At 51.1% G+C, this 27,927-nt stretch overlaps 1 protein-coding gene across 1 annotated transcript; it reads right to left on the minus strand.

Moving 5' to 3' along the window:
- TRAP1 (TNF receptor associated protein 1) lies at nucleotides 1–27,482 on the minus strand. Its single transcript, XM_067306536.1, has 18 exons — nucleotides 27,395–27,482; nucleotides 21,776–21,943; nucleotides 20,270–20,352; nucleotides 19,709–19,849; nucleotides 11,727–11,798; nucleotides 10,864–11,024; nucleotides 9,756–9,865; nucleotides 9,496–9,569; nucleotides 6,861–7,016; nucleotides 6,363–6,483; nucleotides 6,176–6,245; nucleotides 4,835–4,982; nucleotides 4,104–4,289; nucleotides 3,114–3,252; nucleotides 2,546–2,631; nucleotides 1,875–2,020; nucleotides 1,418–1,490; nucleotides 1–870 (listed from the first exon to the last, which is right to left on the minus strand). Exons 1-18 carry the CDS (start codon nucleotides 27,480–27,482, stop codon nucleotides 769–771), a joined length of 2,124 nt encoding a protein of 707 aa, XP_067162637.1. The 3' UTR covers nucleotides 1–768.
- Nucleotides 27,483–27,927: the final 445 nt, after the last annotated feature.

Below are 27,927 nucleotides of genomic sequence, written 5' to 3' on the forward strand. Positions count from 1 at the left end.
TGTGGAGGAGTCTGGAAAAGAACAGGAATTTATTTATGATAAATACAGATCAGCTAGTCATGCAAATTATCCCACACAGGACTTAAAACCCTAGAGACTCTTCCAGAAAGCCACAGGCTAGAAAGCTATTTCCCAGTTAGTGCCCCTTCTCTGCAGCAATACCAAGATGAACTCAATTATCCGGCAGCTTGGTGGCCTTTTCTGCCATGGGACTGTACTGACATGTCATTGTTCCACCCACAGTAACTGTGTCTGCTAATGGCAGCAATCTATCTCCATGCCAGGTAACTCCTCCTGTCTAGTCAGAGGTGGAGGTTTCTTGACAGATTAATCAATTTTGTTAGCGTTGTTCTGAGCCTAACCGCGCACAGGAATTCATTCTTCAGCGGATGAGGGGGGTGTATTCACAGACCTAATTGGGACTCATGATGCCATCAACTATTCTGGGAAAGGCCATTTCTAGAAATGGTATGAGGATCTCTAGGTTTGCGTCAGAAATCCTGGCACATTGTTTTAGCTGCAATCTCCAGATTTTGTTGCCCCTAAGAACACGGCACTTTGATCAGGCCAATGACACATGGTCTAGTAATTGCAAGTGGCCCTGTGCAGTGAGGATTGGGAGTCTCCTGCGTTCTCCTTGGACATCAATCAGGTGAACCCCCCACTGCACAGTGCCAGCAAACAGACAGATGCTGCAATAGCTGACAGAGTGACTGCACTTGAGGAAAAAGATATCAGCACAGAGTTAATCCTTCAGTCTTCTAGGGCTCAGTTTTTCTCCAGGATTTTGGTGAGGAGTTCGTTCAGCCGGCTCACCATTGGTCTGGGATCATCATTCAGTCCTGCTGCTATCATGGCATTTTCATAAATCTGAGAAAGAGAAGAAAACATTAATAAGTAGCAAGAGCAAGCTGGTTGAGAGCTGGGGAGGAGGTGAACGTCATGACTGCAGGACTTGCATGCTGAGACCAAGCATGTCGTCTAGGCCATCAGAGTAGGAAAATACATGAACCACATGCTCTCTCAGTACTTGCTGTCACAGAGTGAGCTGTCTCCAATGCATGTGTCTGGAAGTCTGCCTAGTTTCAGAAGTCCCACCTCTCCCCACCTTAGGAGAAAATTCTTCTGAAACTCCAAGGTTCATTAGACTGAACTATCTCCTCTTTGCCCCTTCCATTGTAATACCAACACGGTGTTTCGAAAGAGGAGTCAGTGCACAATGCTCTCAAACCTGAAACAATCTGCAGTGCTACTGAAATAGCACACGCACCACAAGTACCAGAAATACCCAGTGGGGACCACAGATGGATGTGATCCCAGCCAGCTACAAGGGCTCTACCCTGTTTCCTGCCACACATGATTCGCAAGCAGGCTCTGGGGAGGATGGTGGTGCCTCTGGAGAAGGCCTGGCTCTCACCTGATCAAGCAATAGCTGGGCCAGATCAGGCTGACTGTCCTTCAGTTCATTAAGCTTCTTAATCAGAGCATGCCTGTAAGAGTGAGAGAGATCAACACTGAGACATGACGTCTTCGGACACATGAAAAATTTCTAGCAGCTAAGCCAAGGTGGGACAGAAAAGGTTCTACCTGAAGGCCACAACGGCTCCTGTTTCCTTGCTCCTCTTCTGGGGGCTTCTCTCCTCCCTCCCAGCCTGACTCTATAACCCTCCTGGTCCTCAGAAGGCTGGACACAGTGTGCGTGGTGGCTCACGTCCACCAGTCCACACAGCCTCACGTACCAAGTCACTGCAGCACACACTGCACTTTATGGGGAGAGCTCAGCTAATTGGGGGCCTTACATTGTCTCCTCTCTGCCTCTAGCCCAGAAGACCTGCAGTGCCCCGGTCCTTAGCACTGGTATAACTCCCCCCTACCCTGTGTTGATCTCCAGGGTGGGCTGCAGGATCTGGGCACGCTCCTCTTGGGTCTTGGCCAGCTGCTGCATGCGAAGAAAGTGGCGGGCAGCCCCCATCTCGAGTACAGTGATCATGGCAGGGTGGGTGTCCAGCCGGGTAGTCACCTGTGGCAAGAACAGCAGTCACAACTTGGGGTCTCCTCAGCACAGATCCACACCAAGCACAGATCCACCTCAGCACAGATCCACACCAAGCTCCTGCACAACTCATCCCCACTCCACAGGTGCTGCCTGAACAGACAGAAAAGCTGGGGTCCCAAATGGCCCCTTTGATACACAAGCTCTAGCTCGCAGCTGGACCCAAAGCACTGCTTGCCCATGAGCCTCCCTAGCCCACATGCGAGACCATCACCAGTCTGTTCTTATGGTAACCTGAGCATGAACGAGAAAAACGGGCTTTGCTCATTACACATTAAGATGTGGTTCTTCCTGCTGCCACGCTGACCGCACTAATGACAGAAAGGCCAGCATTCATGCCATTTACTGAAAGGAAGCACAGAGCAGAACTATTTCTCTCAGGATTCAAAGAAAAATCTGTGGCAGTATCTGAATCCCCAAACAGCCATCCTCTTTTTTCCCCTAGGTTATGATCTACATGTACTCTGTTACCCAGGCACAGAATATACCTACCTTAACACCAGTGATTCGAGAGCCTAAGGCATTTCGCATCCAGGCCATCAGATCCTCGGCCTCCTTCTCTGTCAGACGTTCTGCAGCTGGAAGGGGAAAGAGGGCACATCTGAGTCCGTATACAGCACTCTCCATTTCACACTGCCATTGAGCTGTTCTCTTGCAGAAATGGGAACGCAGTACTCAGCACACACCTACATACATGCCCTAAACCCACGCTGTCCCAAACTGTCCCATACCCAGAGAGGGCAGGCTCATTCCCCGTCAGTGCCTGCCTCCATCTGTTGGGGCATCAGGTGTGCGCGTGTTGTTAAAACATGCACAGGACACATTCCCTCTGTTTAAATGAGCAAATTGTTTGAACTTTTATCTACAGCAGCACTTGGGATGAAAGGGATCTGCAAGAACTGCAAGTTGCCTCAAAGCATGAGAAAGGTAGGGTGGAAATGAGTGCTCTTGCTTACACCCTCGGGAACAGCCAGAGTGCTGAAGGAGGCATATGTTCACTGGCTGACCCACAGAGGCAGGGCTGCACATGGCAGGAAGGGCCAGGGGAACCTTACGGTACCTGGGCGGCTCTCCTCAAACTTCTCTTCCTTATAGTGATCAACAACAATATCTGTCTCCACTGAGATCAGCTTTTTCTTGTCAAACTCACGAAGGTGCAAGAGTGTCAGCTCATCAAACTGCTCATAGCAGAACAGGACCTGTGCCGAAAAAGCAGACAATAACACATTGCCTGGGACATAACAGCACTTCCTTCTTCAAGGGGCAACTCTGCACCAAACAGCAAGAACATCACAAGGGAAACTAGCAAGTTCATCCCATGGTGACTACTGCTTATGAAGAAGAGACTGCAGGAATCCAGAGTAGGCTCTCTGACCCTCTATCATCCCCTTACAGCAGCCACCAGCTCACAGCACACAGCACAGCACCACCACACAGCACACAGCACTGCAAAAATCATCGTCTGTGGCAGGGCAGCACTGAAAGTCCTGTTGCTGCTGGATACAGTTTCTCCATGGGAGCACAGGAAACATGATGTCCTGCATGCATAAATCCTTTTGGATCCCTGCTCAGGGCCCCAAAGGAAAGCAAATTTTTGGAGGGCTTCACTAACATGGGCTGGCAGGCCTACAGCTAGACAAGTCCTGCTGCCCTGGAAGAGGGGAGAACAAGCATTGACTGCAGTCCTGAAAGGCCACCTTCCCAGCACAGGAGACCTATAACTCTGTTACCAGCACTGCAGAGCAGCACCTGGGCTCCCAGTCCAGGGTTAGAGAAAAGGTATTAATCAGATATCAAGACTAGCAGAAACATCTGGTTGTCTGTACATGTATGAACCCGCCTGCCCAGGTCCTTCCTGGCATCATGCTGCAGGAGCCAGTCTGAGTGGAGACAGAGGGCAGCCCAGGCAAAGACAGTGCTGTTCCACTACAGCAGGTGGGGATGATCACAGGCCTCACTGCCCTGCCCAGCTCCAAAATCCAGGTGAGCCCTGACCAGTGATGCAGCAGGCTTAGAGGGTCCCCTTGGCTGCGGCACATTGCTCACCCACCTCCATGTCCTTTTTCTTCATGGCCTCAAAATATGGGGAATGCTCGGCAAGCTGCCGGTTGGGCGCACACAGGTAGTAGATGTTCCTGCTCCCTGCCTTCATGCGGGAGGCGTACTCGGTGAGGCTGGTCAGCTGGCCTGCAGGCAGGTTGGACGATTCGTAACGCAGCAGCTTCGCTATGTCCTCCTGGAAGAGAAGCACCCTGTGAGGTGAGTGCAGGTAACTACAGCTCTACCTGACCACTCCTGCCCCAAGAGATCTCTTTGTAACGTCCAGGCCCGTTTGCAGATTGTACTGCTGCAGAAAGGCTCAGGGGATTCTACCGATTTCCTCTTTTCCTGCTCCACATATTAAAGAGGCAGAAGAGTGACTGAGATAGGATGTGGGCCAAGCAGACCTGGAAGGGGAAACTAGGCAGAAGACAACAGTAGGGGAAAAGCCCTGCTTTATAGCTTATTGTATTTTATCAGTGAGGGCTGGCAACAGAGTGTGGGCACAGAGACTCTGCAGAATGTCTCGAACTGAGTGGGAAGCAACATCCAGTCAGAACAGCACCTTCTTAGAGACAGAGAAGGGCACATTAGAGATTCTGTAGGTCCCGTTAGACCTGGGAACAAGAGTCACAGGCACACAGGAAGATTCACAGAAAAGTAGCAGCCCTCCTCATCCCAGGTCATGGTCAGAGCCAATACTCTTTCCCATCAGCTGCAGCCCTTCAGGACACCTGGTACCTTGACGTCCTGCTCTGCTATGGTGACAATTCCCTCTCTCATGAACAGCCCGTAGTCTTCAAAGAATTTGGCATATTTCTCAGGGTCCTTCTTGCTCTGGTCGATGAAAAACTTGATCAATCTCTTCTGCAAAACATCTCGGAGTTTCCTGCAACAGGAAGAAGCCTTTCTAAAGATGGCTGCCAGATCAAGACAAGAGGTTTTAGGTGAACATCTCTCTTCCTGTGCAGTGTTTCAGTGATGTGTTTGCTACACACAAGCACAAAGGAGAAACTCCAGGGCCACTCCAGAGCCAGCGTCTCCTTTCCCTCATGGCTCTACATCTGTTCTCATCTCAGTCAAGAGCAACTCTTGAGCTGGGAAGATAGCTAAGGCTGTGGTACAAACATATCGCTGAGGGCCAGGTCTTCAACAACTCTAGCAACTCAGTGATGCTGCAATTCATAAGCAACTGTGCTCCGGGCATTCAGCTCAGTCCCACAACTACCCTTAAATGTGGGAGGAAGCAGCCATAAAGCGGTTATGCTGGGGGGAATCCTTTCTGAAGGATTAAAAAATCAGTGAAGGGCCAGAATTATTTTGATGACTATAGTGAAGCTCAAGACATTTTACCAACTAGAATACAAAGTTAGACATCAAAACCTACCAAGACAGCAGTGCCAATGCTAAGGAATAAGAGCCTACCTGTATCCTTTCCTCAAGTTCCAACAACAACAGGTGTTTGAGAGGGGACTTGAAGGACAAAAAGTAAGGTTAAACCAATGTCAGATCCAAGGGATTCTTAGAGAAGACTGGCCTGCCCACACACAACTTCCCTGGGCCTCAGCACCTAATGAAAACCCTGCTGGTTGGCACTTAGGTTTCGACAAACACGTGTGTGAGCACATCACAGCCAAGATGCTGTTCGAAGATATATGCATAAATACATGGAGACAGGTAAGCATGGACCAGCTTCCCAGTATTGACAGCTGACTTGCTGTTTGGTTTTGCTTTCCACGCCACTTGGCGGTGGAGCTCAGATGCTTTAAATAGCAAATCTGTTGCAACTGCTGTTGACCAGAGATGCTGGAAAGCAGCCCAGGGCTCGAACGCACACGGCCCAAGGAGGAGGCAGCAGATTGCGTAACACAGCACACGGCTTCCACATCTCGAGATGTGACCAGCATGGCTGAGAAATAACTCACTTTGCAGACCACAGAAGTTCTCAAGGATGGAAATTCTACAGCTCCCATGTCAGGACCCTCCAGGCCCTTCCAACTATCCCACAACGTCCCCCTGCCAGCCAGCAACAAGCCAAAGGAGTCACAGCAGTCCACTGGGTCCAGCCACCCTCTTGCTTACCTGATAAGGGCACTCTCCTGCAGCAGCTCCCTGCTGAGGTTCAGGGGTATATCCTCACTGTCCACCACACCTAGAATACAGAGCAACCTCTGAGCAATGAGACAGACATGAATGCCAGCTCAGAAAGGCAGCACCTCACTTCACCCCCATGGAAGTCATGCTTCACAGTCCTGCTCCCACCACACACCTCTAAGAAAACGCAGCCATTTAGGCAGGATGTCTGCAGCTTTGGTTTGGATGAGAATTTTGCGGCTGTAGAGGGCAACACTGGAGACCAGTTCTCTGCTGATGTCGAACATGGATGGCTTCTGCAGGAGCAAGAGACAAAAAGGTAATACCAGCATTGTGCAGGGTGCCCAGCCTTCGGCAGCACACCACACTGCTGCTACCTGTGCAGCTGCACGAGCTGACCAGGGAACACTGTGGTCTTCACTACCACTGCTGAATCCAGCAAGAGCTGAAATCTTGGCTGTGTTCCCTAGCAGACCTACCCGAGCCACCTCCCGCTCCTGTCACGGCTCAGTACCCCACCATTATCCTGTGGCACCCACCCCACTGCAGAAATGCCGCACTGGACATTCCCCCTTGCAGCTCTGCAGCCTCAGCTGCCTCCTTTCCCTCATCCTCTCCTCTCCAGAGGAAGTGGGCAGATGTCCCACTGTTCCCTGGACAGAGTGGCATGTACCTGGTCAGGCACGTAGAAGATGCTGCGGATGTTGAGGGGAGCATCGGTCTTGTAGTGCAGGATGTAGCGGGGCTTGTCATAAGCCTGTGCTATGAAGCGGTAGAACTCCTCGTGCTGCCACTCGCTGATGTCCTTGGGGTCCAGCATCCAGAGCGCCTGTGGAGGAGCAGGGAGATGCGTTCTCATCAGCACTCACACCACCACCAGCCCCATAGCACAGGGCGCTTCTTTCGGAGTTTTACTTTTCCTCCAGGGCCCTGGAAATACCGTCTTTCAAACAGACACCCTCCTCTGCGCAGGGCAGGGGGATGGATTACAGTTCAGGCATACTACCGCAGACTAACAAAGTGCTGCCCCTCAGCTGATCTCTGGTCACCTCCCATGCAGGTGCTCTTGTCCTGCAGCATACCTGAGATAAGGCAGCTTTGTTTAGCCCAAAACAAAAGGGATTTGGCTAACCTCCGTTACCGCACACTTGCCAGGGACCAAGAGCATCCTGGACAGTTACCGCAGCTCAGCTGACTGGCAGTAATGTGGCCAAGTCTCTCAATGCTCTGACCGACAAGCAAAAGTAAAAAAGAAAACCGGAAGTTTAAACGGGTCTGTCCCAGCCTGCCTGCCTCTCTCATGGAGGCCACCATCCTGCCACAAGGTCAGCTGAGTGCTTGTGAAGCAGCTCCTGGATTACTGTTGTTTTCTGGTGATTTATTTTGGAGAAGTTCAGGAGATGCTTCACGAGCCACTTGGCCATCCCTGCTGCAGGGTCAGCAAGTGCTTCAGCAGTACAGTTTCATACATCAATAAACGAATAGATCTGAGAGCCATGTTCTCCACCTGCTGCTGCTCTGTGAGCAGGGCATAAACCCCACAAAGGCCCAGTGTCCTGCGAAGCGTTCAGCCCATGCTCATACCCCATTTACAATTTCAGTACATCAGCAAAAGATTAGTATCTAGCAAAGCTGTGGGAGGTTCTGCCCATTTAACAAGCATTGGGACCCAATTAAGAATCTCGTGTTTCCCGCTGGGTGAAGCCCATCACACTTATCCCTACTCTTTGCCACTGCAGCCCTGAGGAGCGATGGGAACAATCAGCGGCGGCAGCGCGAGCACCCAGCCCACCCTCCACCTACCACTCCAAGGAATTCAAGGCTCTGGCAGTCCTGCCAGGCTGCCATATTCCTTAAAGCTACTTTTGCCTCAAAGTCTCGTTCCAGAAGCAGTTCTGTAACATTTCCAGCATACGCAAGTGTCCTGGAGGGTTTGCAGGATCACAGGTAGGATTAAGGACTCAGCTACGTTCTAAGGTGCTTTATAGCAGCTGCTGTTAGGTGAAGTGCTGCTTTCCCAGAGGCTTACTTGTAGCTACAGTTATCACAGTTAGACAGGAAAAGCCTCTAATTCCACAGTGTCAGCTACATGGCAAGTGTTCAAGAGCTTATCTAGGAAAATCCACATCAGGGATCTAACTACAGCTCTGTTTATAGTAAACTGATGTTGACATGTGGAAAAATGGAAAAACAAAATCCTGGATAAAGAAGAGGCCTGAAATGGGGCATAAAGAGAATCAAGCTGTTGCCATATCCCAAAGGAAAACTGACTTTTGGATTAAAAGATACAGGTACAGGATTCTATTAAGGGCATTTCATCCCTCACTCTGGTACTCCTCTTCTCCAGGGAGTCTGTTCTATTGATTGTCAGGGAGGAAGAACAAACAGCTGTCTAAATCTATTTCTGGTTTTGTAATTTAAGGCAAATGGTTAGAAAGCCTTTGAAATAGAACCATTACTATTGCAGGAACCCAAATAAATATCAGTGACTAATAACACCAATTACAGAACCTTAAGTATATTAATATGATAATACATTTAAGTACAGTCTTGAAAGTTTGTAGGTTCAGTACCACATTCCAGGAAAACAAACAAACAAACAAACAAACAAATACCTTCTATCTGCTCTCTTAGGTGAGGAAGATTTAACCAACCAGATCAAGGTACCAGAAAAGGAGATGCTAGAGGAAAACGATTCATATATATATTTATTTATTTTTAAAGGTAACTAATTTCACCAAGTAGATACCTGCAATCAGGCTGAGAATTTCTGACTAAAATGGGTCTGGCTGCTATATCATTTAAGTGGTCAGAAAATGCCAGTATCAAGCAGTGTTCAACTAAGAGCTGAAGAAAATCAGGCTGTGAGTTGTGCCACTAACAAAACCAAGCATGCCCTGGCATTTACTCTTCCATACCAAAGGGTAGAAGAACTGCAGCAAGAGGTGTCGGCACACCAGCAATGTGAGCAGTCCCTACATCACGAATGTGTCCTTGGCTTAAACAGCTAAAATAAGAATTACAAAGCACTGAGATAATCATTCTGATTAAGGGAGAATTCACAAGGTACCTAAAAAGAAAAATTGATTTGCTAATCGGCAAGAATCCTCCAACAAATGCAAACAAGCAGTACTTCTGCCAGATTGTCTCCTCTTATTCTAATTACCTTATCACTACAGGGTCTGTGATATCCTGGACAATGCTTCCTGATCACCAGAGACAGGCAGCAGCTTTATTCTGTCTCCTTGTCTCCTGACTCTGGTGGAGGTTTACAATGGCTTATCTCCATGAGTGGCCCTCATGCTCACCTGTAAGGTGTTAATTCGTCTCCCATTGAGGTACAGCGGGAAGCTGATGAAGTTGCTGTATTTAGTCACCACCTCTGGAATGGAAAGGAGACACGCAAGAGTCATGTTTCAAAAACAACAGAGAACGAATTTCTTCCGTAACAGCAGATGAAAGGTGCCTCAAGAGAGAAAAACACTATAATTTCACCTCCCAGTCCTGGGCAATCAAAAGACTTTACGCAGCCTCTCAGAAGACAACAAAATTTCCCTGCTCTGCTCACCTTTGACTCGGTCCTCATTTGCAAACTCCTTGCAGTCTTCTTTGAGATGTATAATAATCTTAGTCCCGGTTCTGACACCAGATGCTTCTGCAATCTCAAACACTCCTGAACTAGGGTTAGAAACAGACCACATGTCAGCTTGTGCCTCAGATGTGATGTGAAATGAAAATATTTTATTAAACTAACAGCACACAGAGCACTTCAGAGCCAACAAGAAGGCAAAAAACTTGGATGCCTGAATGCTCTCTGTCTTTGAGAACCTCCCAAAACATGTGGCTACCTTCCCTACAGAGACTCCAGATCCCAGGATGCACTGCTCCACAAAGACCCCAATGGCTTCTAGAGAAAAGGAACTTAGCCTCAGATCAAACAGGTTGTGTGGGCCTAACCCGTAACTAATTTCCTACGGTGACCGTAACACCCAGTCTTCTGCATTGCCCCTTGATGACTCTTGGACTTGTTTGTGGGTCCCTGTTCATACACATTTCCACTGGACAGCAGTAACTTGTTACAACGAAAAGCAGCTGTGCTCCAGTAAAAACAGCCCATTCTGGATGACCATTCCTGCCCCATCTCTAGACAAACGCCATATGGGGATCAAACACTTCGGTGAGACCCCGACCCAGGGAAGAGACAGAGGCAGCGATGACAGACAGGCCTTCAAAGGGTGTGGCGATATGGACCGCAGTACACAGCAGCTTATTTGTGCCCCAAGACAGTCTGACGTCTCAGGGACAAGATGCTTTTTCAAGAATTTAAGCAACTAGACTAAAGAACTAGCAACTAAAGAAATAAACTTTGTCTCTCTAGTCTGGGGCACTGAGAAGGTGACTGCCTGCCAGCAGGGAAGGAACAGGAGAGGCAGGTACTGCCTCTGTGCACAACACGCCTGCTCTGACGAGGCAATCTGGTCTCTGCGGCTGTTCAACCTGGCACATTTGGCCATGCTTTGCTGTCACATGTAATCTGAACAGGATCTAAACCAGTAAGCCCAGTTATGAAAGACCACACAAGCCCACAAGCCCTGTCTTGCTTTGCACAGCTTCCAGTCCATGCCTGGTCTGGATGCAGCCCCCACAAACTCCTGTCCCATTCTGCAGACTCTTACCCATCCGAAGACCAGTGGTAGCCTGGGCTCCCAGGTTCTGCAGACTGCGAAAACACCTCCACCTTATCGGCCACCATGAAGGCTGAGTAGAAACCCACTCCAAACTGGCCAATGATTTTACTAGTGGCTTCAGCCTGGCTCTGCAGAGCATCCAGAAACGCCTGGAGGGACAAAGAATGGGCCATATACAGGTGCACGGTGCCATCGGGTACCACTGGGAGGCTGTAACCCATCCTCCAGCTGGCAATTCAGCACTGTAATCCTACACCTCCTGTGTCAGTGCTCCGAAGAGGGTGCCTAAGGAAAAGGGTTTCTCCCACAGGGAGAGGACTGCACCTCTGGAAAAGGGGAGCATCGCCTAGGGCAATACTTACCTGCAGCTAGCATTAAAGGTAAAAGAGTAAAGGCTCAGTGAATCAGGAGGAAGTCATCTCAGAATGGTGACTCCAGAGGTGAAAAGAAATCAGGTAAATACGTATGACAGCTTGCCAGGATGATGACAGAGCTGCTGTCCTCCCGGACCCGGAGTGTGAATGCCAGGAGAGCATGTGCCCCTCCATAACAATAGCTTGGAGAGAAAAGCATTTACTTTTGGGAGCGAGGACAGCCAGGTGCAGCAGCACAACACAACGGGCCCATTAGTGCTGCTTCGGCACCACAGGCCTCCCACAGCACGCAGCAGAGACCATTAAGAGCTAGAAGATGCCAAAGGCAGGTTTCATCTTCCAAAAGGGGTATAATTTCACAGCTGGGCTGGGGGCCAAGGGAAGAAAGAGAATGAGAAATCACCGGGAGCACAAAAGTGACTGTAATTGGAGAAGACTCTTCTAAGGGGCCAGAAGGGGTGCCTCATCCCAAGTTACCTTTGAGCCTGATCGAGCGATGGTACCGAGGTTAGAAACAAGCTCTTCCTGGGTCATCCCAATACCTGTGTCCTGAAAAGAAACAGCAAATTGTAGCTGAAATACCTGCACAGAAGCATTGCTCTGGTAACCAGTGCCAACTAACCTCTGTCTCTGACTCCCACTCTCACCCAGCACTTAAATAGTAAATGCAACAGCAGACTTCCAGCTCTGACTCACTTCTCCAACACCTGGTCAGGACAGCGGACTCAAAAGGCACACAGCTCTGTGCGGCAGCCACAGCTGCCTTGTGGCTATAAGCCACCAGAAAGTTTAGAGACTCATATGTTATATGGAGAGAAAACAAAAACATGCCAAGACAGACGGGTTTCTACACCCCTCCAAAAAAATGCACTACATGATAGCGCTGGAAGGAGATCTCAGCTCAGGCCTGCAACCTCACTGTGCCAAGTGCTGTGCATGTACAGAAAGAGCTTCCATCCCTAAACAAGTAAAAAGGGGAGCAGAGGAGCGGTAAGTGGAGAGGCCGCCTATTTTCAGTTTGCAGATAGGGAACTGATTCCCTCACTCCAGGAATCAGTGGCGGAGCAGGGAATCCCTTTACTCATCTGCATCTACTGTCAATCTTTCCCTCCCCCTGAATTACACTCCACAAAACTTGAGTATGAAGCTGTCAGCACCCATGTCCCTGAGCCTGGCAGCCGGGTACGTGGTGCCTGTGGGAAGAGTCTAACTCCATCTGGACCTACATTGCACAGGCCACACCTCAAGGTGCTCAGTCCAGGCTTCGAAGGCACACGGCTTGCCGTCGTCCCCAGTTTCAATCTAGATTCGTACTCCTGCATGCAGGTAACAATTCCCAGCTGCCAGTGCCGCCTCTCAGGCAGCAGATCCTAAGGCACCATGCAGGAAAGGCTGCAGCATAGCTCAGATTTGGCTGCAACTTCAGTTGTTGCCACAACACCTTTGGATGACCCTAAGGCCTCATGGATAACACAGCAAAACCCAGTTAGAAATTGCCACCCTCCCACACAGGACCCCAACATGAATCCTCCCTGCCCTCAGTCCAGCGTGTTTTCAGACTTGCTCCACATGTATCTTCCAGGAAAGCAAAGCACAAAGCGCAGGCTAATGCTCTCGTGATGCCACTTTCCAAAAGCAAGAGCCACCCCCCCCCCCCCCAAACTCCAGCAACTTCTCTACCTGGCACAAACATCCCGAGAAGCCACTCAGACAGGTTCTCTGAGCCATTATGTAAGGCAGCAGCATGAAAATTAGCCAAGGGAAAGGTGATTCTTGTTCATCTGAAGAGTTCAGTTCTAGTCAAGTACCTGTGAGCACAGTTATCGAAGCTGACAGCGCCTGGCAGAACCGGAAGCAGGGCTGACAAACTCCGAGCACTGCTGATGCAGGGGTGGGATTCAGCCTGCAAGAGTCAGCAGAATGAGCCAGAGTGGAGCTGACTGCTGCGAGATGGCTTGGAGGAGGGATGCCAGAGTGATTTCTGGCACAGCACACCCCTACCACCCATGTGGTGCATTTAGTAGGCTTATTTACTAGCAAAGCAAGACAGCGTAATTAATGCTAGTACAGCTTTTTAATCCAGTGTTTAACTACACTGAACAATCAAACTGTGGTCAGCTCATGAAGCTACTGACTGAGGTGCTCTGTGGGTCACCAGGTGAGACTTTTCTCTGCATCCGCACGCCTCAAGTTGCAGCACAGCAACACCTTCCACTTGATTAAATATGGCAAGGCCAGTCAGTCTTCTTGGCTGAGAAGAGGGAGGATGCCAGGTAAAATCTCAACAGTGGGAGATGAAAAGCCAGAAAAAACAAACAGGGTATGGCAAAATCTCAGGAATCTGACATGGTCCCTTCCCCCAGGGAGGAAAAGGCCAGAAAGAAAAGTTTTTAGCATCTGGTTCAGGTTTTGTTCATGCGAGACCCTAAGCAGAACTCTTAACTTCTCTGATCCACTCCTTTTTATAGCACAGCATGTAATTCCCAAATTCCAGTATGTTAAAAAAATATATCCCTGCCCCGTGAATGTATCTGGCTATTGAATTCAGAATTCCTTGCCAAACTTATTGCAAAATGCTTAAGGACAGTTGCTGGAGACTAGTTCGATGAGAGCGAATCACGACGGACAAAGAGAGTGCGGCGCAAAACGCTCTCCTTCCCCCTGCAGCGCCGCGCCGCTCTTAGGAAGGCGGAAAGTGTACTTTTAGGCGGCTGACCGAAGATCCTGGCAGAGCAGGCGCTTCCTACCACAGGAAAACACCTGGGCGTGCTGAGCCGAAAACGCCATCAAGACTCGAAGGGCTCTTGCGGCGCCCGCATTTCCTGCGGCTGGCCTTGGCGCTGCGCTTCTCCTCTCGCCTCGCCAGATGGTGCTGCTCCCGGGCGCAGCGATCTCCAGAACAAGGCGCCAGCCATGGCGGGGAGATGGGCCGAGCAGGCCCTCGTCGGTGACGGAAGGCGCGGGCCTGCCCACGAAAGGAGCGCCTTGGGGCTGAGGCGGCGCAAGCTCCATAAAATCCAAGGAAGGAACTGCCGGGACTTCCACGCCCCTCAGTCGGCAGCGCGCACTCGGCGCTGCGCGGGCTGCCGCTCGGTCTCCGGGAGGCTTCGCCAGCAGCGACCGCACGATCGCACGGTGCTTTACGCTTCCTATCCGCGATCGGCCGGCGTCACTGCGAGGCCTGCTGTCGCTCCCCAGCACCAGCGCTACAGCTTCACTTCTGCTGTAGACAGTTTCCAGGCCTCCCTTCGGTCCACAGGAAAAGTTTTAACAGCTTGAAAACAGCCACAGTACAATGCTTCTAAAGAACGTGGAATAAATTGGACAAGGGGGTTCCCAAATTACAAGACGTGAGGGAGACGTACCAAGTGTCCAAGGCTACTTCACGGCTTTGCAGCGGAGGAGCCAACCACTGCATAGCATGAAACAAAATTCACTGCACTGACACTTCGTTTATTGAAGGCTAATTACAGGAGACCTTCTACAGCGTGGCAGAATAACAATCCACTCACCGGGCTGGGTTTTCCTTCTGGGACTTCGTAGGGTGCACAGCAACCTCCCTGCCTCTGAATCACCCCTCCTATAGCCCCGGCCCTCTGCAAGACGACACAGCAGGCTGGAGACCCTCACCCCACTCCTCCAAGGGACCTCTGAGAATACCTTCAAGAAACCACTGGGTTTCACACACACTACGTTTGCAGAGCAGAGCACAAGACACCTACAACTTCCAGCACTACAGCCATGCTTGTTAAATTACACAGCTAAACACACTAACATTTCTGCTGAAGAAACAGCAGCTGAACACTGGTTTTATCAGTTTTTTGTGTAGAGACCTCCCAGATACAAAACCTGCTGTTAAAACGCACAGGACCTTTGTGCTTTCTCTGCACTTTGCTCTAACCTTTGTGGGGAGGGTGCTGAAAGTTGGCAAACAGGGAAAGTTCTGCGTGCGGTGACAGCTGGATAGCTGGCACAGGGGACTTCAAGGCTCCCACCATGAAGTGCTTGTGTTTGCTCCTCTACCTTCCTTGAAAGAGAGAAATGAACACCTTCAGCCCCACTATCTGTCTCATCAAGTCAGTCCACAGTTCTCACATTCATATATACTCTTCAGTAAAGCAGATACAAACTGCACATAATTACAGCAGCAAATCTAGTTTACATCAACAAATTGCTTCGTTTAACTGCTAAACAAAAAGCTAGGTGCAGTAACATCTTCTTTGCTCGTTATGCGGGTCCAACTGGAAGTACTGCAGAACCTTATTACACCAATGAACCATTAACCAAACACTAACTGGCTGCTGCCGCTGCCGCTACATCTGGAAGAATGCCTGCAGTTAGGGATACACTTCAGAGCTACCGTGCCTTTCGTTTTGCTTTGTGGCAAAACACTTATTTCAGTGAAAATCTTGACGGGGCATCAGGAGAACACTGGCTACATTACACAACAAGGACATGCTGCTTCCACCAAACGATAAGGTAATAAAGTCCCAGAATTTCTGATCAGCAAGTGCTGTCCCCCACCCTTTAATTTAAATGTCTTGTTTAAAGAGACTTAAGATTCACAAGGCCAGGACAACAGCCACACGGAAGCAGCGTTTTGGTTTAGTACCAATACCAAACCTGCAGCAGCAATGAGCAGATGAAAAAGCACAATAAAACTGATGCATGCAGATACAGAGTAATCTAAGCCTAATACCTAAAAGCTGCCTAAAGCAGAGTGCCTGAGGTTTTGTTTCCTTTCCAGTACCTGCTGCTAACATTATCTACAATTCTGAGCATTGCTACAGGCTCAGCTTCCACCCATCCAGGTCTAAAAACCCAGTGTTCTGAAAATACTTCCTTTCATCCATTTTGAATTTCCCATTTTTAAATGCGACTGCTCTTACTCTGGCATGAAGAGGAAGAAAACAAAAGATCCTGCACTCCCTTCTCTAGGAAACAGATTATTTTAGATGCATTTATGCTCCTGGTTCTCTAGCCTATTTGCTAAAGATGATGCAACAACTGGGAGCTTTAGCCCACACCTGCAATCCATGGCACCCCTCTGTAAGCTTAATTCCACCTAAGGCTTGTCCAAGTGCAGACGGCTTTACCCCTCCATCCACGTTATTCCCCATCTCCTGCTCTGCTGCTTCCTCGAGCCCAAGCGGCAGATGGATGCTGCAATGCTGCACACAGCTCGGGAACATAAGCCTCTCTGCTGTAGCTCAGCAGCACAGGCCGGCTGCCAGGACACGACCCAGCATGCAGGGGGACCAGCTTTCCACCTTGGTGGACATGTGGGTGCACTTGCATTGAACTGCTAAAGCCCAAAGATCTCAGGACAACCCAGTGCCTGCTGCAGATGGTTTACAACTCACAGGCCGGGAAAGATCTGCGCAGCGATACAGGGAGCTGTTGCAGGGAGGAGTGATGTTTGCAGACATTTTAACTCCTCCCAAACACAGCAAACTTGTTATTTTGGGCTTCGCAAACACTGCCTTTGGATGACTGCAACAGTGAGAAAAAAGCCCAGCACTGGGAACTGAGCAGCACAAACTTGCAACAGTTATGCGGCTTACCCGTGTTACCAGCTGCACTCACCATCCCTCGCCCAGCAGTCGGCATTAGCTCCGTGGCCATCTCAAACAGTTTCCTCTCAACTGCTAGCACTGTCCCAGCCCTAAATTAAGCATCAGTCAATGAGTGTTCCTCTAGCCCCCAAGCGCACACAAACACAGGGGTGTCAGCAAACACATCAGCGCGTCCGAGCTGCCTAGCAGCAGCACTTGGACTACACCACAGCCAAGAGCCTGTCACCAGCTGGCCCCAGGGAGCCTCATGCAGGTGAGGAGGTAGAGCTTGGTGCTCACAGGGCTTTGGGCAGCTGTACGGGATGCTCTGTTCCCACCTCAAAGGGTTCAAAACCATGTCTATAAAGCCTCAGGGCTCTGCAGATCTTTCCTCACTGAAAACACACCCCTAACATTTTGAAGTGGATTTGCTTAAGAGATCTGACCCTGCAGGCTGTGGCTGCTACCAGATGAAGCTGTCCTAGAAACACAGTGAGGCAGTTCTCAAAAGGGTGGAGGACACTGTGGAATTTGCTAAAACAACAGGGCTTTGGTGAAGGCACAGAGGTGGTGCAACCTGGTGGACTAGACAGTGAACTTGCAACATTGGAAGACCAGACTTCCCATTCCCTCTTAGCAGATACAGCGCTTGGCAATGCTTAGGTAGGATATCCCTGAACGAGGACATTATGAGTTCAGAATCTTATTGTGCTTATGACCAAAATTTGGTCCTGACAGAGAAGTGAGCACAACTGCAGTCACTTTAGCAGAGATGAATGTTGCCCTTTACTGGAGCTAGATAATCTCCAAGCAAATAATGCAGGTAAAGCCCCAGGGACGTACATGTTATGGAAGCCATCACACATTACAGACTTGTTGTTCTCAACTAGTGAGATACAGAGAGATGCTACAGGATTTGGAAGGGGAGGGAAGAGTCCAGCAGATCCAGGGGCAAAGAGCAGCATCAACATCTGAGGACAAGGACTTGGAGGGCAAAGTGAGACAACGGGGTCTTCCTAGAAAAAGATGGGGCAGCACTGCTGCAGATCACAGATCAGGGGCCTGCTGCTTCTGTTTTGGGGGGTCCTAGTGGGTGCAGAAAACAAAGGAGTTACTAAGGGACAGGTCCATCTGTGCCTCAGTCATTCCTGCAGGTTGCCTGGAGGGGCAGAGCGCACCTTTGCATTCCTGAATGGTGGGGAAACGTTCTGAACAAGGCTTGCTCAGAGTAATCGTCATGCTCAGGACATTTTTTCCAAGAGGTTAAAAATAAACCCTTCACTGGAGGTAAGGAGCTTTAGGCACTGCTGAGAAGGCAAACCTATTAAGAGAGATCGGAGTAGCACTGTTCCCTCGCCCTTCTCAGAGCGCAGAATTGCTGCAGTTAATGGCTTGCTAGTTAAGACTCATCTGGCGCATTAGGGACACACAGACAGCCAGGTAGGGGTAGATAAAAAGATGAATCCCTAACAGAGCTAATTGGGTATAACATCAAATTCACCCCATCTGCAAGGTGGGCACCCAGGTCTCTTAACCAAATTGCCAAAGAAAGGAGCAGTTTCCACAGTGATTGGACATGAGTTATAAGTATGTTTTTAGGGTTGGAGGCTACCTGTCCACTACGATCCCAAAAGGGAAAGACACGAGCGATACAGAAGCGACACCCAGCTTGGGGTCTAAGCAAGAGCTCATTAAAGAATCAGTGTTATACAGCAGTCAGAAAAATGCAATAGTCAGGTGTGATAGGAATAGCAAAGTCTCTGCATTATGATTTGAGAATCTTTGGGTTGATAATTGTGTTGCCCACTGACGATCACTGACTTCCCCATGGCAACCGCAGCTGCTTGTTCTGCAGCGCAACAGAAGGATAAAATAACTGAGCAGTCTCTAACTGTAAGTGCTTTCGTCCCGTGTGAAAAATACCAGATCACGTGGTTTGCCTGTGCCTCATCTCCTTCCCTGGGCCTGCCATCGTCACCCTTCACTCACACACTGCTGCCTGCCTCACTCTCCGCTCTCCTGAGACTGGTACAAAGCTGCCCTCGCAGGGTTGACATCGGTCCATGAGGAAAGTCACCAGTTCCCCTTATTTGCATTAGCATCTTTGCCAAGAAAACACCAAACCTGAGTCTCAGCCTTCCTCCTAGACAACAGCCAAGAACAAAAGCAATCAAACTAGAGAGAGAAGGACCATGTCCACCTTCCCTCATCACATTTTGAAGCCCACAGTTGAGAGTGTCTGCACTGACCATCTCTCCCATTAAAGCTTTTTCTCATCAGCAGGGAGCAATCAAAACCAGCACCATACTTCCCACTAAAGGAGAAAGGAGGACAGACAAATGTTATGGTACTGCCATAATCTACAGTCCCACATGTATGTTAGGGCAGAGTCTCAGCATCAGCTGGACTTGGTCTGTCCTGGAGCAGGAGGGGATAAGGAGAGTCAGCACCCGAGCATCTCTCAGTGACCAAGGTGACAGGGAAGGTCTGCCTGCTACCGTGTAAGACCTCAAACTTAAAGAGGGGAGAGAATTCTCACCCAAAGGCCAAGACAAAACCCAACTCTCAACTTTTCCACTAGTCAGAGATGCACACACAACCCGGGAAGTGCACCAGACAAGGCACTGAGAGAAAAGCTACTGGTAGCTCCTGATAGGGAAGGGAGAAGCAGGGAATTTTCCTATGGGGAAAAGTGAGGAGCAGATAAACTGGTGGCTTCTCATCAAAGCCTGAGGTTACACCTTCATGAACTGGAGTCTGACAGAGGACCGAACACTTCTTCAAGCAGGCCTGGGAATCAAAGGGACCTGCACTGCTACTCAGTTTCCACGAAACCTCCATGGGACAACGGCTAGTGGCAAGAGCAGCAGGGGATAACATTCTCCTGTTACCAAAGGGAGGTACCTGGATAGTGATGGTTCCCTTTCCAGGGTCCGTCTGCAGATGAATCTCCATCTCCGGCAAGGCCTTCCCTTCTGTCATAAGCCTATGACGCAGTTTCTCCAGTGCATCGCTGCCATTGGAGATCAGCTCCCGGATAAATACCTAGGGAAGGGAAACAGCCTCATACTGCAGCCTGGCCCTGTCTACTGCACAAGAGTCCCAAAGACCTGGGAACTCATTGCCTACTTACAGGCTAATTTTCAACTCATTAGAAAGAAAACTGCATTTCTCCATTACCTGCCAGGAGAACAGGTTTGTCTGAACGCAACAGTAAAGTGCAGAGGCTCTAAAGATGCACACAGAGTCATCTGGACATATTAATAAATTGTTTTCAAAATACATCTTCAAGATGTCTTAAGAAGACTACATTCAAAGAAGTGTGGGATGTGAGCAGCCCAGGATTTGCTGGGAAAGTGAGTAGGTATCCTCATAGCTTGTCCATCTTGGATACAACCTTTGTCAGAGATTGGGCTTAGCCAAGAAAAGATCTACCAGCGCTGGGGCAAGAAGTGGGTGCCCTACCTCCTTCTCCGAGTACAAGGAACGAGCAACAATGTCCAGCAGTTTCTTTGTCTCAGCCTGAAACTCATGTTTGGAGGCTGCACCTAGAAAGAAATCACACAAACACCTTTGAGGCACTTCACCAGGGTCCTCTTGGGCAAACTTGCCGTCTTACCACGTGTGTCAGCCTCCCAGTAGCGAAGGCTTGAAGCAGGATGGGGCACAGGCAGCTGTAGCTTGTGACAAGGTGACGACGACAGAGTTGTCTGCATCCCTACGAGGCAGCATGCTTTGCCAAGCAGACACTTGGCCTGCCCCTCATCTCCTGGCACACAAACCTCAGGACAGTCAAAGAGCGCAGCGTCTGTGTGTTGCTCACCACGTCTGGGCTGCAGAGCAATCGGTAAACTAGAAGTGAAAGGTGATTCCCCTCATTCCTAGTGCGTGGCTCCATGCAATCCCTAACCTGTCTTTCAAGTGCCTCCTGTGGTTTACAGCCTGCCTTCCATGCTCTTCCATGATCCAATTTGCAAGGGAACCATCTGCACGTGCCCTGCTCCAAGGGCTTTTTCAGCCAGCCAGCATTTCTGATGTCCAAACAACACTCTGAGCCTTGAACGGCAAAAGCCAGACTCTCGGATCTCTGTGGAGCAGGCAAGGGAGTGCATACACACAGCTACTCATGTATTTAACTGAGTGGCCAGAAACAGAATTTTCCTCTACAAAATATCTCAGCTGAGAGACCATCTTTGGCCTTTTAAAAATATCATTTCTTGTGCTAAAGGCACTACAAAACCCTGAAGCAACACAGGTAAAGCCACAGGACGCACATCACCTCTGCAACACCTTGCTGACAAGGACCTACACTCCCTGGTGACAGGGGCTAAGCAGGGGCAGTAGGAGCACAGTGCCCAAACCTACTGGGGGGCTTCACAGACCAGCAGCCTCAGAAGTACCTGACAGAAAAGCCATGGGAGCTCTGAGTTAAGACGCTATTTCCGTGCTCAGACAACCCACGTGACTTTGCTTTAAAGCACTTCCCCCTGGAGATGCGCAAAGCAATTCATTCTAACTAAAGGGTTGACAACAGGATTCTCATCAGACCTCCATCATCCACAGCAATGAACTGGGCAGACACAGCTTGCTTCTGGGACAAAAGTCTCTTTTTAGGCAAATTCTGGGGCCTGTGGAGCCTCTACACAAAACAGCCAATTGCCAGGCTAAGCCCAGAGATGCACCTTCTTCCCTCAGTCTCAGTGGCCTCATTTCTCCATGAAGGTCATTCTGATTTACACGTTCCAGTTTTGGGGAGGTGATGGCACTGTACAGATGGGAACAGTAATCTGCTGTGCTAGGATGGGATGACGAATGCCTGCACCGTCTCCAGAGAGAGAAACTCCACCCCGGAGGACCGCAGAGGGCTCACCCTCACAGCCAGGGCAGTTACACCCAGACAGTGCTTTGATATTGTCCCGGATTTACCTGCACCCCAAGAGAGCTCCCACACGACACCTAGTCCGTGCCCACCTTTCACGTTCTCCGTGTCGCTGATGATGGTGTGCAGGGGCTCTTCCTCCTTGCTCTCCGCTGTCTGTGTGCTGTACAGCCGGCCAGCAGGAACACTGATGGCAGCAATGCTGTGCCGGAGGCTCGGGCAACGGAGTATTTCTCTTTGGAGACATGCTGCTCCTTTTGCTAGAAGATGCAATTCAAGATATTTTAGTATAAATCACAAGCACCAGCAACAGGAACACTCTATAAAGGTCCCATTTGGACAGTCCTAAGGGGAATTACACTGCCCAAGCAAGAGAGAAGTTCCCTTGCAATCAAATACTCGCCATTTCCCTCAGGCATTGCTTTTACTACAGAAGAAGGACAGATTGCTACTTTAGACTTTCTCTCCTGAATTAAAATTCTAGCCAGAAGATGACAATTTCTAACTTTCACAATGAATTAGCTGGCGAGGAGGAGGCAGTCAGCAGCTTTCATTGGCGTTATCTGGCTAAGCCGAAGACAACGGGGAAGGCTTCACCTCCCACATTGCCTCCAGCGAAAATGTAAAATCCCGAGCAAGCAAGGCAGCCTGCAGCTCAAGGAGACGCCTTTACTGCAAACGCAACTTCTCTCAACGCTTGCCATGAGGCAGGCCTCCAGCCACCAAAATCGACTTTCTTCTGCTCACATTCACCCTGCTGATACTGATTCCTTTACAACGTACCCACTCCCGTATCTAAAAACAACCCCGGCCAGCCCTATTTGGCCCCTGTGAGTAAGGTGAGCAGTAACTTTACAGCAATAAATACTTGGTCCTTGAACATCAGAGCACAGTTAGCAGGGCACAGGGATTACGTCCTCCAGCAAAGCCAGCGCTGGGACAAGCAGCGCACACAGCAACAAAACAACTAGTCAAGAAAGCAATCAGTGGGGTAAATGGAAAACAAGGCAGGAAATAGCACTAGCTCCATCAAGGACTGCAATTCCCATTTCTTCTCCTTCCAGCGCTCACCTCATTGCGCCCAGGTGAACTGAACAGTCTTCTCGCCGTTGGGAGATGAAACTAAAGCCAAACCTGGACACAAAACCACCATTTACAGCGCTACAGAGCTCTGTCCAGTGCCAGTTACTTGGTGTTATTTCTAAATTGTAGCGAGAACGGCTGTGCCAGAGTAAGAGTCTGGCAGGCCGCAGATCTCAATGCATAGCTACGCTGCCATCAGCGTTGGGGGCAGGACGAACTGGTCCTTCCCTCTGTAACCACGAACAGGAACGAATGGGGCCGTTTTGGGAGGCAGAGGAGTGATCAGCATGGCCTGGGCAGAGAGAGGGGAAGAACCCGGACAAGCAACAAAGACGGGTGGAAGCAGTGACAAGCTCAGGCTTTTCTTAAGATTCGCTCTGTGCTTGCAGGGTTTTTCACAGCCAAGGAAAGGAGGAAAACTCTACACTCCAGGCCTCTGTGAGGCACGTTTTCAAGGTGTCATTTTGTCAGGCGAACGGGTACAAAAACGGGTACAAAAATCCAGAAGGACTGAACCGAGAACCACTGGCATGGCATGAGTCCCCACAGTGCACCGGTGACCTCCCTGGACACGGCTTCTTTGGCTGTGGCAAGCTGGAGAGCTCAGCTCTCTCCGGGTACTTTCATCAACCACGTCACAGCCCTTGAGAGAACTGAGCACCCCGGCCCTTTCGCTAACACACCTCGCCACCCCCCTGCTCATCTCGGGAGGTCTCAGACGCCTTCGCAGGTGAGCTCCAAACCTCCTGCCAGCCCAGCAGGTACCACAGCCAGTACGGTTAAATGTCCCGCACTGAGAACAGGCTGGGCCGCTCCGGACCCTCAGGCTGCGTTCTCACCCGTTCCAGCTGAGGTGACTACAAACGAGGGTCATCAAACCCAAAGCCTAAACAGTGCTTTGGGGTATAGCTTCACCCCCCGAGAGCTGATCAGGCAAGCTGTCAGTCCTCATTCTTCCTCCTCCTCCTCCTCCCAGAAAGCTTTGAATCAAGATGCACTACTCCAGCCAGAAGCTCAAATTACTCCCCAGTCATTCTGTCCTTAAAGAAAAGAGCCCACAAATAGTTCTTAATGCAGCTGAACACCTCCTACACACATAACTGTTCGCTGTCTGCGTCACAAACAGTTCTGTCTCATTATCACAGGACACGTTCTTTATCTTTCGTTCGGCTGCCTTCGTCGGGCTCGTCCAAAAAAGCAACAAGGAAAACAGCCCACGTGACTGACGCTGCAAGAAGCGGAGTACGCGGCGTGCGGCTGTCCAGCCCATCGTGCTTCGGAAAGGTACGGCCTGAGTCTGCCCAGGCTTTACACGTGTTCACCCTCGATCGCGTAGGATACTCGGAAAAATCTGTACCTGTACATATGCATACACATACACACACCAACCGGCGGCAATAACAGAGGGAATGTTGCTCCCTTATTGTCTCCAGGATGCAAGAAAAGAAGCGGATCGTTAGCAGCTCCATCCTAATCTCAAGGAAATTTCTATCAACCGATCTACAGACAGCGAGATCCCAGAGCCAACAAACAGTTCACCCTCCCCCTCAAACGCTAGCAGGCTCTAGAAACTCCAAATATTTATAATTTTTGGTCTATTCATGTCTTTTGTCTCCCACCTCTAAAGCACAATGAATAAATTGCCATCAACCAATTTAAAAGTTATTTTTGGATCTGTGTAATGTTTGGTCTTATCATCCTTAATTTACCTGTGCCAGGTAAATTCAAGGCTCATTAAATGCAAGCTGCAGCATTTTCAAATCACTTGTCTCTTGTGAAATCCTTGCACAGCCAGCAGGGGAAAGGCTCCAGGCAATTTTGGATACAAACCCACAATTTTTGACACACAAAAGCTATTCAGAAAGCATCCTCTGAATTAGCAGGGTAAAGTGACACTCGGAATAAGCCTGAGAAACAAATTCCTTAGACCAAGAGACAAGGAAGGAATGGCTCTTTCCCCTGGTCCAGCTCTGGTGATGAGGTAGGGCAAATCTGATCATTTCATACTGAGTTAATCAAATGCTGAGCTTTATCACAGCCCAAATACTTTCCTGCTTTCCAGAGGGTTGTGTCACCACCCCACCTGCACTGTAAAATATGGGAGACACATTATTCTCCAACCTCCAGTTTTCAGCGAACCCTAACCTTACACATACGGACACAGACTGGCCCTGCACAAGGAGAACGTGCCACAGAGAAGAGAAGGACCCTCGGCCTCAGGGGCTGTTCTCAGGGGCTCCTCTCAATCCACGCACCGGGGCCCCTCAGTAATTCCTGAACCCAAACCAGCCACTCGCCAAAGCCCCAGGAAACATCACCTCTTCTGGGAGAAGAGCTGAGGTGAGCGTTTAGCCGAGCCCAGCACCGTCAGTTAGAAATTCAGGGTGGGAAATGGAGCACAAAGCAGTACGCAGCTCAAAACAAAGAGGAGAATTTAGGTCAGCAGAAATTACCATAATAGCTTGATTACCGTGCAGCCGCAAGCCTGAGGATGCTCTCGCGAAGACGAGCACTAGCGATGTGCTGCTTCCAGCTTGGATCTCATGAAAAGAAAGGGCCCCAAGTCCAGGACAAACCCAAGGAGAAGAGAGTCACTGACAGAGCTGCTCACACTAACGCATCTCTCAGAAACATGCGCTGCACCTTACATCATTATGAGCGCCAGGAGAAACACTGCCAACTTTGCTTGACCGAAGGGAAGACGTGGCTGTCCCCGCAGGCAGGGGTATCAGCCTACGTTCAAGTGAAAGGACACCATCGCATGGACCCACTGCCTATTTCTCCCTCTTTATTTCTATTTCCAGCCCACACAGCTTCTGCTTTTTTTTTTTTTTTTCCTTTTCCTTCTGGGGGACCTAAACAACAGGTTAATAAACAAAATTCTCATTCTGCTGGAGTACATTTAACCCAATGGAGACACATGGATTCTTTCTCAAAAACGGATGCTAACAAGCCACTGGGGATTTCCCTGGTGGAAGAAGTGAATTGCCCAGAAACACCAAAGCAGCACTCAGTGGCACAATAAATCTAACAATTTGACCCTGATAGCGACCCTATTTGTCATACGATTTCCTCTGTCACGTTTTCTCTTTACAACCCAAAGGGAAACCACAGACCACACTGACAACCTACAAATCTGTTCATTAGGAGCCAGATGACAGACAAGGAAACACCGAGCACAGCACAGGCTGCTCAGAGTTGGGATAGAGAAGGGATGCAGGAAGTTTCCGAGGACCAAAATATTTAATGTCTTATCGTGCCTGAGTTAAAGACAGCACACGAGCAAGTTCCCAGACGATAAGACAGTATGTATCTCATGCAGAACATCGGGCTTCAGATTTTCTTAGTCCTCAATCGTGTCAGGTCTCTTAAGCAAACCCTTGAGCAACCCCCTGGGAAATGCACGCCCTTTAGGCTCGTCTGTCATGTTATCTAGTACTAAAAGGGTCAGAAAACAGGAACACCACCTACCCTTGTTCCCTTCCCCGTACCTCGCTGACCTGGACGTGACATGCTACATCCCCCGTATAAACCACCAGATAAAGGACAGCGCTGCCTTCCGACAAGACAGCGAGGTAGGAAGCTGGGCGTTTATAGCTGCTCTTGCTGGTAACCAACAGACCGCACAGAGCGCTGGAGTCCGGCTCCCTCGCAGAAAGGCGAACAGAACTGCAATGTACGGTCAGCTCTTTGCTTTTGAGGAACAGAACGTGGCTGGAGTAAGCTAAGAGTGAAATAAAACTGCTTGTGCAAACACGGACACCGTACATGGTGTCAGGCATCACGAAGGATGCTGACAGATGCTAACTGTGGCGTTAACAGAACCGGCGAAGGCCACGGAGTAGGACAGCAGGAGGTGCTGCAGGTCAGAGCACGCAGGCGACAGAGGAAACCCGCTGCAGTCTGCCAGCACAGCGCGGGGCGCTGGCAGGGCACGTGGCCACCTGAGATCGGACACAAGGCTCTTCCCACCCAGTGAACCGCCCCAGCGCGTGCTGGAGGGTGAGACAGCGGGATACAGCGGGGACCAGCCTGAGCCTGCTGCCATGAGAGGGGACAGGCCTGCGCCTCCCTCACGCCAACCCCGCGGCTTGCGCCAACACAGCGGCCTGGGCTCCCTCACGCCAACCCCACAGCATGTGCGAGCCTCCTCCCTCACGCCAACCCTGCAGCCCGTGCAAGCCTCCTCCCTCACGCCAGCCCTGCGGCCTGGGCTCCCTCACGCCAACCCCGCGGGCTGGGCTCCCTCATGCCAACCCCAGGCCCATGCAAGCCTCCTCCCTCACGCCGATGCTGCGGCCCGGGCTCCCTCACGCCAACCCCGGGCCCGTGCGAGCCTCCTCCCTCACGCCAGCCCCGCGCCCCCCTGGTGCCGGTTCCTCGGCCCGCGCAGCCCCGCGCCCTTCCTCGTGCCGAGCCCGGGCCAGGCTGGCCGTGGCGGCCGGCGCGGGCCGGGGAGCAGCGGGGCCGCGCGGCGGGAGGCGGCCGCCGGGCCGGGGCAGAGCGGGTGTCCGGCCGCGGGCCGTTACACGGGGCAGCCGAGCCGCCGCCGCCGCCGCCTGGGCCGGCACCGTGTCACGGCGGGGCGGCGGCGGCGGCGGCGGCGGGGCGGCCCCGCCCCAGCTCACCTGCGGGCAGCCGCGGGCCAGGCCCGGCCGCGGCGCGCAGCACCGCCGCGAGGCGCCGCCCCCGCCTCAGCGCCGCCGCCGCCGCCATGCCGCGCGCACCGGCCTCACGCGGCGCCGCCCGGCGCGCGGCGATGGCGTCACGGGGCGGGGCAGGGCGGGGCGCGCGCCGCCTGCCGGGCAGCGGGGGCGGCTGGGCGCGCGCCCCCACCTCCCCCCCCCCCCCGCCGCGTGCGCCGCCACATGACACGCAGCCCGCGCGCCTCCCCCTCCCCCCGGCGGGCCGCGCCCGGTGCCCGCTCCCCTCCCCCCCCCCCCCGTGGCCACCGGCGGGTGAGGCGCCCGGGCCCCGCTCCCCGCCGCGGCGCCGCCCTCCTCCCCGGCGGCCCCGGGCTCGCTTCTGAGTCGTGTCAAGCGGCGAGTCAGGGCACGCGGCTTCGCGAAGAGGCGAGCGCGGGCAGGGCGAGCGCACAGCGCCTCGGCGGGGTCAAGCCCGGCTCCCAGCCGGCCCCACGCGCCGCGCCCCGCTCGGCCTC

Source organism: Apteryx mantelli, chromosome 16, assembly GCF_036417845.1.
Source record: "Apteryx mantelli isolate bAptMan1 chromosome 16, bAptMan1.hap1, whole genome shotgun sequence".
NCBI classification, from domain to species: Eukaryota; Metazoa; Chordata; class Aves; order Apterygiformes; family Apterygidae; genus Apteryx; species Apteryx mantelli.

What these genes read in the sequence shown, in the direction of transcription:
- TRAP1 (XM_067306536.1), bottom strand. Translation starts at nt 27,482, where the DNA reads ATGGCGGCGGCGGCGGCGCTGAGGCGGGGGCGGCGCCTCGCGGCGGTG. An exon ending in TGAAGAAAAAGGACATGGAG is followed by an intron (nt 3,253 to 4,103) that starts GTGGGTGAGCAA and finishes TTTTCGGCACAG; the next exon opens with GTCCTGTTCTGCTATGAGCA. An exon ending in CCCAGCTATTGCTTGATCAG is followed by an intron (nt 871 to 1,417) that starts GTGAGAGCCAGG and finishes TCTCTTTCTCAG; the next exon opens with ATTTATGAAAATGCCATGAT.